The sequence below is a fragment of the Tachysurus fulvidraco genome, chromosome 6 (genome assembly GCF_022655615.1).
Source record: "Tachysurus fulvidraco isolate hzauxx_2018 chromosome 6, HZAU_PFXX_2.0, whole genome shotgun sequence".
Classification (NCBI taxonomy): domain Eukaryota; kingdom Metazoa; phylum Chordata; class Actinopteri; order Siluriformes; family Bagridae; genus Tachysurus; species Tachysurus fulvidraco.
This window is the reverse complement of record NC_062523.1, coordinates 31,362,382-31,375,088: the sequence shown is the minus strand read 5'-3', so window position 1 is coordinate 31,375,088 and position 12,707 is coordinate 31,362,382. Positions and strand designations below refer to the sequence as shown.

General features: G+C 45.0%; 2 protein-coding genes across 4 annotated transcripts; one reads left to right on the top strand and one right to left on the bottom strand.

Moving 5' to 3' along the window:
• Positions 1-785: 785 nt before the first annotated feature.
• On the bottom strand, positions 786-12,289 carry esd (esterase D/formylglutathione hydrolase). 3 transcript variants are annotated; one of them, XM_027145378.2, is made up of 9 exons: positions 12,135-12,289; positions 7,784-7,857; positions 7,406-7,494; positions 7,074-7,172; positions 6,109-6,233; positions 5,232-5,351; positions 4,909-5,007; positions 2,137-2,304; positions 786-990 (listed from the first exon to the last, which is right to left on the bottom strand). In XM_027145378.2, the coding sequence occupies exons 2-9, from the start codon at positions 7,849-7,851 to the stop codon at positions 910-912; spliced, it is 849 nt and encodes a 282-aa protein (XP_027001179.1). In that variant the 5' UTR covers positions 7,852-7,857; positions 12,135-12,289; the 3' UTR covers positions 786-909. The 3 variants fall into 3 exon arrangements, with proteins under 3 accessions (XP_027001179.1, XP_027001180.1, XP_027001182.1); XM_027145379.2 differs by having other exon boundaries at positions 7,784-7,854; positions 12,135-12,284; XM_027145381.2 differs by having other exon boundaries at positions 7,784-7,881; positions 12,135-12,258.
• Positions 7,850-8,716, top strand: LOC125141422 (keratin-associated protein 9-9-like). Its single transcript, XM_047814889.1, has one exon. The coding sequence runs from the start codon at positions 7,850-7,852 to the stop codon at positions 8,714-8,716; it is 867 nt and encodes a 288-aa protein (XP_047670845.1).
• Positions 12,290-12,707: the final 418 nt, after the last annotated feature.

The following is a 12,707-nucleotide window of genomic DNA, read 5'->3' as shown; positions in this document are numbered from 1 at the left end:
GGTGGAGGTGGGAATCGAACATGTTGTAGCGTGTGTTTAAACATCACGGTATTATTTCCAGGCACATACGTGTAATATTCGTACAATAACGGAAGCTAATATCACTAATACACTAATACAGTCACAACACCTGCTATATTCACTGTCACATTATAATGTTGAACTGAATCTTTATTTTGCACTGGTTCACTTTCGCAGAACTTCAGAGCAACTTTACTAAGACCATGACGGTGAGAAGGAAAACCTCCCTGAGATACCATGAGAAAGAAGCTGATAGAGAAACCAGCCTCAAGAAGGGAATCTCGGGGGGAGTCTTTACTCTTTATAAAGTCAAACACTAAAAATCGTTCATTACGGACGTCACGGTCATCAGAGGTCGTGACGGTATCAATGTGAGGCTTGGGCTTAATTTGTTTTCTTGGGCCTTTTAATTTTTAGGATATCCATGTGGCAGAAACCGAAGTAAATCGAGTAGGGTGTAAATTCATTTACAGTGTGGAACCTGACCACATGCTGCCTCACACTTCCAGCATACCATTTAAGGTGCCTTACTGGTGTTCCTGGGATCCAGGATCTGAATCCAAACCAACTTTAAACCAAACACTTGAACCAAATGACCAGCTAAAGATCAAGCGACGTCATGACATAGATCACATGAGTCTTAGGAGCAGGAAAAGTCCAACGTGTGCAAGAGGTCTTCAGTGTCTCCAGTGTTGATAACCCTTACATTACAGCTAGTCTTTACACTAGTTCGTCTTTACAGAGATCCCAAAGACACACAAAGATTTGTTCAAAGGTTTTATTGGCTAAAGACATGTCAGACTGACAAACTACATCAATACATCATCTTTTAATTATTGTGAAAATGGTGATGTAAGAAGGAGCACGCTGGTGTTTTTCTGGTTGGTCTTACACGTTCAGATACTTTGCATGATGCTTGATGTGGTCATCAATGAACGAGAAGACAAAGTAGTAGCTGTGGTCATAACCCTGAAGAGGCATCGTGGAAAGAAAAAAGTTATGTGATATACGGGTTTATTTATGTGTACATCTCTACAGAAATTGTAGTCTTGCTTACTCAAATGTGGTCAAATGATCTTTAGGTCTAATTTAGTTTAGACACCATTCTGTGGGAAACATTTAGAAATCTTTCGTTTTATAGTTCTAATTCAGGATGGACAAAAAAATTACAATAGAACAATAAAACATTAAAGGTGGGGTCTCCGTTGTTTGAAAGCACCAAAACAAACACGCCCCTAACCCAAACGGGTCCCACCCCTGTATCGATAGCTCCGCCCACACGTACATACGTAACCCGGACGACTAACAGAAAGAAACGTGTCTTTATCATAGCTGAAGGGAAGAACAATACGATTGTAGATAAACAAACAAGCAAAAATGCCACACAAGCATAATGATGTAAAGGACAAAGGCATATATTAGTTCTGTGTAACAAAGCAAAACCAACGTTACTCACCTATCGAGAAGGAAAAAAGCGCCTCGGCGTCTTAAGTAAAGTCGGCCACATATTCACAGGTCGGAGTTTCCCGAGTCGATAACTCCTGAGCTAAACGCTGTTACTACACAAAACGCGGTTGTAGCTGCCTCTCTACATTACTACGATAGAAAAGAGGTGTTATTTGTGTAGTAACAGCGTTTAGCTCAGGAGTTATTGACTCGGGAAACTCCAACCTGTGAATATGTGGCCGACTTCCTGCTCCTTCAGTTCTCTCCAGCGCTGGAAAGCTGATCCTATATTAACACGTCCTACTTCTTGTCCTTATCGTAAGTCTTTCTTCTCTTTCTTTCTTTGTTTTTATCCTCCATGTCGATGTTAAAACCGCTTTCTGCTAACGTCACACACGCGCACCGAACACTGTCTCCGCCCATATAGACAAGCCCCGCCCCTTTCTGCTCATCGGCTACACGTCCGTTTTGTTTGTGTTTATTATTCGGCCCGACTCGGTTTTCTGAAGCGTTTCTCAAACATCGGAGACCGCACCTTTAAGCTGATTAGATAACTACATGAAGTTGGACCCTATAAAGTGGATCTGCACTCATTTCTATGTAACTTTGTTGAACCAGTGATTTTTTTCGTGTTCACACTTCGTTTGTCACCACTGAGGCTCCACTGACCTGCTGAAGTCGAAACACGACGGGGATTTTCTTTTCAGAACAGGCAGCGATCAGATTATCAGGAAGCAGCTGACTGGCCGACAGAAACTGGTCATCACGGCCCTGATCGATCAAAATGTCCAATTCAGGACCGGAGTACGAGGCGGCCAATACTGTGGCATCGTACGCCTGAAACAAGGTAGCGTGAAAATTCACATACATATGATCATGACCTGTGACATGCCGATGCTCGTGTACATATGATCATGACCTGTGACATGCCGATGCTCGTGTACATATGATCATGACCTGTGACATGCCGATGCTCGTGTACATATGATCATGACCTGTGACATGCCGATGCTCGTGTACATATGATCATGACCTGTGACATGCCGATGCTCGTGTACATATGATCATGACCTGTGACATGCCGATGCTCGTGTACATATGATCATGACCTGTGACATGCCGATGCTCGTGTACATATGATCATGACCTGTGACATGCCGATGCTCGTGTACATATGATCATGACCTGTGACATGCCCCGATGCTCGTGTACATATGATCATGACCTGTGACATGCCGATGCTCGTGCACATATGATCATGCCGACCTGTGACATGCCGATGCTCGTGTACATATGATCATGACCTGTGACATGCCGATGCTCGTGTACATATGATCATGACCTGTGACATGCCGATGCTCGTGTACATATGATCATGACCTGTGACATGCCGATGCTCGTGTACATATGATCATGACCTGTGACATGCCGATGCTCGTGTACATATGATCTGTAACATGTAAAGAACCTTCTAAACTCAGCATGTCTTTATTTAGTGACACCCACAAAAGTTTATACAGGGCTTAAAATACTCCAATCTTACTGAACAACACATCACATACTGTACACACACAATGTTCCCTTCTCTTAATGGGGGCAGTCCTGGCCTAATGGTTAGAGTTTGACTCCCAACCCCAAGGTTGTGGGTTCAAGTCTCGGGCCGGCAATACCACGACTGAGGTGCCCTTGAGCAAGGCACCGACTGCTGTGTGTGTGTGTGTTCACTGCTGTGTGTGTGTGTGTGTGTGTGTGTTCACTGCTGTGTGTGTGTGTTCACTGCTGTGTGTGTGTGTGTGTGTTCACTACTGTGTGTGTGTGTGTTCTCACTACTGTGTGTGTGTGTGTGTTCTCACTACTGTGTGTGTGTGTGTGTTCACTGCTGTGTGTGTGTGTGTTCACTGCTGTGTGTGTTCACTGCTGTGTGTGTGTGTGTGTGTGTTCACTGCTGTGTGTGTGTGTGTGTGTGTTCACTGCTGTGTGTGTTCACTGCTGTGTGTGTGTGTGTTCACTGCTGTGTGTGTGTGTGTTCTCTGCTGTGTGTGTGTGTGTGTTCACTGCTGTGTGTGTGTGTGTGTTCACTGCTGTGTGTGTGTGTGTGTTCACTGCTGTGTGTGTGTGTGTGTTCACTGCTGTGTGTGTGTGTGTTCACTGCTGTGTGTGTGTGTGTGTTCACTGCTGTGTGTGTGTGTGTTCACTGCTGTGTGTGTGTGTTCACTGCTGTGTGTGTGTGTTCACTGCTGTGTGTGTGTGTTCACTGCTGTGTGTGTTCACTGCTGTGTGTGTGTGTGTGTGTGTGTTCACTGCTGTGTGTGTGTGTGTGTGTGTGTGTTCACTGCTGTGTGTGTTCACTGCTGTGTGTGTGTGTGTTCACTGCTGTGTGTGTGTGTGTGTGTTCACTGCTGTGTGTGTGTGTGTGTTCACTGCTGTGTGTGTGTGTGTGTTCACTGCTGTGTGTGTGTGTGTTCACTGCTGTGTGTGTGTGTGTGTTCACTGCTGTGTGTGTGTTCACTGCTGTGTGTGTGTGTGTGTTCACTGCTGTGTGTGTGTGTGTGTTCACTGCTGTGTGTGTGTGTGTGTGTTCACTGCTGTGTGTGTGTGTGTGTGTGTGTTCACTGCTGTGTGTGTGTGTGTGTGTGTGTGTTCACTGCTGTGTGTGTGTGTGTGTGTGTGTGTGTGTTCTCTGCTGTGTGTGTGTGTGTGTTCACTGCTGTGTGTGTGTGTGTGTGTGTGTGTGTGTGTGTGTGTGTGTGTGTGTTCACTGCTGTGTGTGTTCACTGCTGTGTGTGTGTGTGTTCACTGCTGTGTGTGTGTGTTCACTGCTGTGTGTGTGTGTGTGTTCACTGCTGTGTGTGTGTGTGTTCACTGCTGTGTGTGTGTGTGTGTGTGTGTGTTCACTGCTGTGTGTGTGTGTGTTCACTGCTGTGTGTGTGTGTGTGTGTGTGTGTGTGTTCACTGCTGTGTGTGTGTGTGTGTGTTCACTGCTGTGTGTGTGTGTTCACTGCTGTGTGTGTGTGTTCACTGCTGTGTGTGTGTGTTCACTGCTGTGTGTGTGTGTGTTCACTGCTGTGTGTGTGTGTGTTCACTGCTGTGTGTGTGTGTGTGTGTGTGTGTGTGTTCACTGCTGTGTGTGTGTGTGTGTTCACTGCTGTGTGTGTGTGTGTTCACTGCTGTGTGTGTGTGTGTGTGTTCACTGCTGTGTGTGTGTGTGTGTTCACTGCTGTGTGTGTTCACTGCTGTGTGTGTGTGTGTGTTCACTGCTGTGTGTGTGTGTGTGTGTTCACTGCTGTGTGTGTGTGTGTTCACTGCTGTGTGTGTGTGTGTGTGTGTTCACTGCTGTGTGTGTGTGTGTGTGTTCACTGCTGTGTGTGTGTGTTCACTGCTGTGTACGTCACGTCACTTCTGTAGTGTATTGTACTGTATTGTATGTTCCCTTGTCTTTACCTCCCAGGTGGACTTTTCAGCTCCCAGGTAGCCCGAAAAAGCCTTTTGCCCCCAAGCACACTGCATTGGGTTACAGACTGGGGCAAAAGCAGAAACAGCCTAAAAAAAACAACAAATTTTATAAATGCTTAAACGCAGTATCTGATTTTTAATAAATCAAAAACAAGTCAGGTGTAAAAACCTGGGCCTAAGGTGTTTAAAAAAAAAAAAAAAAGGCAGAATTGTACTTAACATTTGGATACTAGAACTAGAGAAGTTTGTAGAATTAATTTGTTGTCCTGTGGAATGTTGCAAGAAAAGAAAAGCTGCTGTTAAAATCCTACCTTGTACTTCCCAGGATTCTTCAGAGCACAGATGAGAGCACCGTGGCCACCCATGGAATGGCCAGAGATGGACATCTTCTCCGGATCAACAGGGAAATTAGAGTTTATTAAACGCGGCAGCTGAGAGAGAGAGAGAGAGAGAGAGAGAGAGAGAGAGAAAGAGAGAGAGAGAGAGAGAGAGGGAGAGCGAGAGTGTGAGAGAGAGAGAGAAAGAGTGTGAGAGAGAGAGAGAGAGAGAGAGAGACAGAGAGAGAGAGAGAGAGAGAGAGAGAGAGAGAGAGAGAGAGAGAGAGAGAGAGAGGGAGAGAGAGAGAGTGTGAGAGGGAGAGACAGAGAGAGAGAGTGTGAGAGAGAGAGAGAAAGAGAGAGAGAGTGTGAGAGAGAGAGAGAGAGAGAGAGAGAGAGAAAGAGTGTGAGAGAGAGAGAGAGAGAGAGAGGGAGCGAGAGAGAGTGTGAGAGAGAGAGAGAGAGAGGGAGCGAGAGAGAGTGTGAGAGAGAGAGAGAGAGAGAGTATTATCTCCACACATTTCTTGTCCATGTATATTTCTTAGGGAAGTAAATTAGGGCATTTTCAGTGGAGTCAGATGGCGGTGGAGTCAGATGGCAGTGGAGTCAGACGGCGGTGGAGTCAGACTGAAGTGGAGTCAGACGGCAGTGGAGTCAGACGGCAGAAGCAGCTCAGATGAGTAGCGAAACGTTTCAGTCTAACTAGAATGAAGTCCAATTGAGATACCAGGTACCAGATACTTTAATGAACTACCAGGTAACTGCCCCTGGGTAACTGAGACTGATTTCCAGGGTAAGTTGAGTGGGTAGTGAAGGCAGATCAGACACATGCTAATGCTAGTTTGTAGCAGCAGCGCGTGACTGTACCCACCTCCTCGGTGACATAAGAATACATGCGATAGTTGGTTTTCCACGGATCCTGTGTAGCGTCGACATAGAAACCGGCTCCTGTTCCGAAATCCCAGCTTTCATCTTCTCCTTCAATATTACAGCCGCCTAAAGGGACGAAAGGCCTTAATGATCAAACCTCTAGTTACAATGTGGAGAAATATTTACATAAGCCAAAGCACATAAAACAAGAGACCTAATGTGTGTCTGAGTGTGTGTGTCGGAGTGTGTGTGTCTGAGTGTGTGTGTCTGAGTGTCCGTGTCGGAGTGTCCGTGTCGGAGTGTCCGTGTCGGAGTGTCCGTGTCGGAGTGTCCGTGTCGGAGTGTCCGTGTCGGAGTGTCCGTGTCGGAGTGTCCGTGTCTGCGAGTGTGTGTATCTGAACATATATGTTTGTGTGTCCGTGTCTGAGAGTGTGTGCATCTGAACGTATATGTTTGTGTGTCTGTGTCAGAGTGTGTGTCTGCGAGTGTGTGTCTGCGAGTGTGTGTATCTGAACGTATATGTTTGTGTGTCCGTGTCTGAGAGTGTGTGTCTGCGAGTGTGTGTCTGCGAGTGTGTGTATCTGAACGTATATGTTTGTGTGTCCGTGTCTGAGAGTGTGTGTCTGCGAGTGTGTGTCTGCGAGTGTGTGTATCTGAACGTATATGTTTGTGTGTCCGTGTCTGAGAGTGTGTGTATCTGAACGTGTATGTTTGTGTGTCTGTGTCTGAGTACGTGTGTCTAAGTATGTGTCTGAATGTGTGTGTGTCTGAGTGTGTGTGTGTGTCTGAGTGTGTGTGTGTCTGAATGTGTGTGTGTCTGAATGTGTGTGTGTGCGTGTGTCTGAACGTGTGTGTGTCTGAACGTGTGTGTGTCTGAACGTGTGTGTGTCTGAACGTGTGTGTGTCTGAACGTGTGTGTCTGTGTCTGTGTGTCTAAGTGTGTGTGTGAATCTGCCTTTCACACACGTGGGCTTGTATCCGGGGCAACGATGATGATGCCGTGCTCTGAAGCAGCTTTTTGGCTTCCTGATTTGGTGATGAAATTATTCTCAGTACATGTTAGTCCTGTAAAACACACACACACACACACACACACACACACACACACACACACACACACACACACACACACACACACACACACACACACACACACACACACGTCTTGCTATCCTTGTGAGGGACTTACTCTCCTTTCCTTTGCCTAATTAATAATCCAGACAAAGTATAAAACTCAGTTCATTTTTGTTTTGTAAATATGTCAGATATTCCTATCCTTGTGGGGACATTTATAGTACCAGACAGCCAATAAAGCACTGGGCATTTTCCACTTTCAGCTTTTGGAGGAAGATAGATGCCAAATTTCATCTTGCACTTTAGCTCCGAGCTGGAAAGAAAAGGGAAGGAAACAGAATAAATGAGTGAAGCTGCAGTACATTTCCTTAGCCAGCAGGCGGCAGCATCATAAGTGATCTGAACATGACAACAGTGATGTAATTACAAGGTATTTTACTCAGTGCCTTTTTGTCCTTTTGTCAGGGTGAAAATCCGAGCAGAGAACATTTAGACCTCCACAAATTTTTAGTAATTAAACTCATAATTTGTAGAACTTTTATAAACTGTATGTAAATATAAATCAAAGGCGGCGTTCAGGAAGGAAATAACTCACAAATTACCTGTCATGCTCAAATACTTTCTGGAATCCACCGCAGCACTTATTAGACGACACCTGCTTTAACGCCATGACCTGCTGTAATCAGAACAACACCATGACCTGCTGTAATCAGAACACCACCATGACCTGCTGTAATCAGAACACCACCATGACCTGCTGTAATCAGAACACCACCATGACCTGCTGTAATCAGAACACCACCATGACCTGCTGTAATCAGAACAACACCATGACCTGCTGTAATCAGAACACCACCATGACCTGCTGTAATCAGAACACCACCATGACCTGCTGTAATCAGAACACCACCATGACCTGCTGTAATCAGAACACCACCATGACCTGCTGTAATCAGAACACCACCATGACCTGCTGTAATCAGAACACCACCATGACCTGCTGTAATCAGAACACCACCATGACCTGCTGTAATCAGAACACCACCATGACCTGCTGTAATCAGAACACCACCATGACCTGCTGTAATCAGAACACCACCATGACCTGCTGTAATCAGAACACCACCATGACCTGCTGTAATCAGAACACCACCATGACCTGCTGTAATCAGAACACCACCATGACCTGCTGTAATCAGAACAACACCATGACCTGCTGTAATCAGAACAACACCATGACCTGCTGTAATCAGAACAACACCATGACCTGCTGTAATCAGAACAACACCATGACCTGCTGTAATCAGAACAACACCACGACCTGCTGTAATCAGAACACCACGACCTGCTGTAATCAGAACAACACCATGACCTGCTGTAATCAGAACACCACCACGACCTGCTGTAATCAGAACACCACCACGACCTGCTGTAATCAGAACAACACCATGACCTGCTGTAATCAGAACAACACCACGACCTGCTGTAATCAGAACACCACCACGACCTGCTTTAATCAGAACAAACTGCTTTAACGCACTACACCCTTACTGCACTACACCCTTACTGCACTACACCCTTACTGCACTACACCCTTACTGCACTACACCCTTACTGCACTACACCCATGCTGCACTACATCCTTGCTGCACTACACCCATACACACACACTACACCCTTACTGCACTACACCCTTGCTGCACTATACCTATACACACTACACACATGCACACTACACACTACACACATGCACACTACACACTTACTTCACTACCCTTTACTGCACTACACACATACACACTACACACACTAACTGCACTACACTCATACACACTACACACACTAACTGCACTACACTCATACACACTACAAACATGCACATTAAACACATGCGCACTACACACTTACTTCACGACACTCTACACACATACACACTACACACACTAACTGAACTACACACTACACCCTTACGGTACTACACACATACACACTACACCCTTACTGTACTACACACATACACACTAAACCCTTACGGTACTACACACATACACACTACACCCTTATGGTACTACACACATACACACTACACCCTTACTGTACTACACACATACACACTTACTGTACTGCATCCTTACTGCTTTACACACATGCACCCTTACTGCACTACACACACACTTACTGTACTACACACATACACACTACACACACTAACTGCACTACTACACACATACTGCACTACACACATACTGCACTACACACTTACTGCACTACACACACATACACACTGCACTACACACACACACTTACTGCACTACACACACACACACTGCACTACACACTTACTGCACTACACACTTACTGCACTACACACACACACACACTGCACTACACACTTACTGCACTACACACTTACTGCACAACACACTTACTGCACAACACACTACACACATACGTACACACACACACACACGTACACACACACACACACTTACTGCACTACACACACATATACACACTACACACACACGTACACACTACACACACACACACACACTTACTGCACTACACACTTACTGCACTACACACACACACGTACACACACACACATACACACTACATACTGCACTACACACTTACTGCACTACACACACACATACACACTTACTGTACTACACACATACACACTACACACACTAACTGCACTACATACTGCACTACTACACACATACACACTACACCCTTACTGTACTACACATATACACACTACACCCTTACTGCACTACACACACACATACAAACACACACACACATACAAACACACACACACACACACACACACACACACACACACACACACTTACTGCACTACACACTTACTGCACTACACACTTACTGCACTACACACACACACATACACACTACACACATACGTACACACTACACACATACGTACACACACACACACACACACACGTACACACACACACACACACACACTTACTGCACTACACACACATATACACACTACACACACACGTACACACACACACACACACACACTTACTGCACTACACACTTACTGCACTACACACACACACGTACACACACACACATACACACTACATACTGCACTACACACTTACTGCACTACACACACACATACACACTTACTGTACTACACACATACACACTACACACACTAACTGCACTACATACTGCACTACTACACACATACACACTACACCCTTACTGTACTACACATATACACACTACACCCTTACTGCACTACACACACACACACACTTACTGCACTACACACTTACTGCACTACACACTTACTGCACTACACACACACACATACACACTACACACATACGTACACACTACACACATACGTACACACACACACACACACACACACACGTACACACACACACACTTACTGCACTACACACACATATACACACTACACACACACGTACACACTACACACACACACACACACACACTTACTGCACTACACACTTACTGCACTACACACACACACGTACACACACACACATACACACTACATACTGCACTACACACTTACTGCACTACACACACACATACACACTTACTGTACTACACACATACACACTACACCCTTACTGTACTACACATATACACACTACACCCTTACTGCACTACACACACACATACACACACACACACACACACACACACACACTTACTGCACTACACACTTACTGCACTACACACTTACTGCACTACACACTTACTGCACTACACACACACACATACACACTACACACATACGTACACACTACACACATACGTACACACACACACACACACACACACACGTACACACACACACACACACACTTACTGCACTACACACACATATACACACTACACACACACGTACACACACACACACACACACACACTTACTGCACTACACACTTACTGCACTACACACACACACGTACACACACACACATACACACTACACACTTACTGCACTACACACACACATACACACTTACTGTACTACACACATACACACTACACACACTAACTGCACTACATACTGCACTACTACACACATACACACTACACCCTTACTGTACTACACATATACACACTACACCCTTACTGCACTACACACACACATATACACACACACACACACACACACACTTACTGCACTACACACTTACTGCACTACACACTTACTGCACTACACACTTACTGCACTACACACACACACATACACACATACGTACACACTACACACATACGTACACACACACACACACACACGTACACACACACACACACACACACACACACTTACTGCACTACACACACATATACACACTACACACACACGTACACACGTACACACACACACACACACTTACTGCACTACACACTTACTGCACTACACACACATACACACTACATACTGCACTACACACTTACTGCACTACACACACACACTTACTGTACTACACACATACACACTACACACACTAACTGCACTACATACTGCACTACTACACACATACACACTACACCCTTACTGTACTACACATATACACACTACACCCTTACTGCACTACACACACACATACACACACACACACTTACTGCACTACACACACATATACACACTACACACACACGTACACACACACACACACACACACACGTACACACACACACACACACACACACACACACACTTACTACACTACACAACACCGCTGTAAAGTTACAATATAAGACACAAATCAACACCCAGCGTTTTCTATCACCTGAAATCTGTAACTATATAATAATATCAGCAGGTAAATGAAGTTGTAATGGTTATTTTATAATGATTTCCGCTCGCGTTCTCTCACTAAGCTACACAGACTGTAACACACGGACATTAACAGCGACCTTTTGTTGTTTGGTTCCTAACAAACTTTCTGTGTAAAACAGATTGTTCACTTCTGCAGGTCCTTCAGCAGGCTTCAGAGTTCCTCACTAACGTCACCACGTCACGTCACGTCACGGCGTGCTTGCGTCACCGTCACGCAGCCGCCGTATCAGCCACGGGTTGTAAGCACTGACTAAACCACGTGTCTGACCTAATATCACACATGAACATGTATTTATACTGAATTACATTTACATCAAAATACAGACTGCATTACAGTTTACTGATTTAAAGATGGAGTTTTAGGCTGAATATAACAACTGATATAAATATGAGGAAACCTGACCTCAAACCCATATGTGATCCATGGGCTTGAACTAATATTTATTCCCCTTTTGCTTTTATAAATAAGTGCCACTCTGTTGCGAAGGCTTTGCAGTAGTTGTTGGAGTGTGATGTAGGGATTAGTGTTTGTTCTACATGAGCATGAGTGAGATTGGGAACTAATTTTAGGATGTGACGAAGGTCTGGTGTGCAGTTGGTGTTCCATTTCATCCCAAATAATCTCTGATCCAGTTTATACCCTCTTGGGG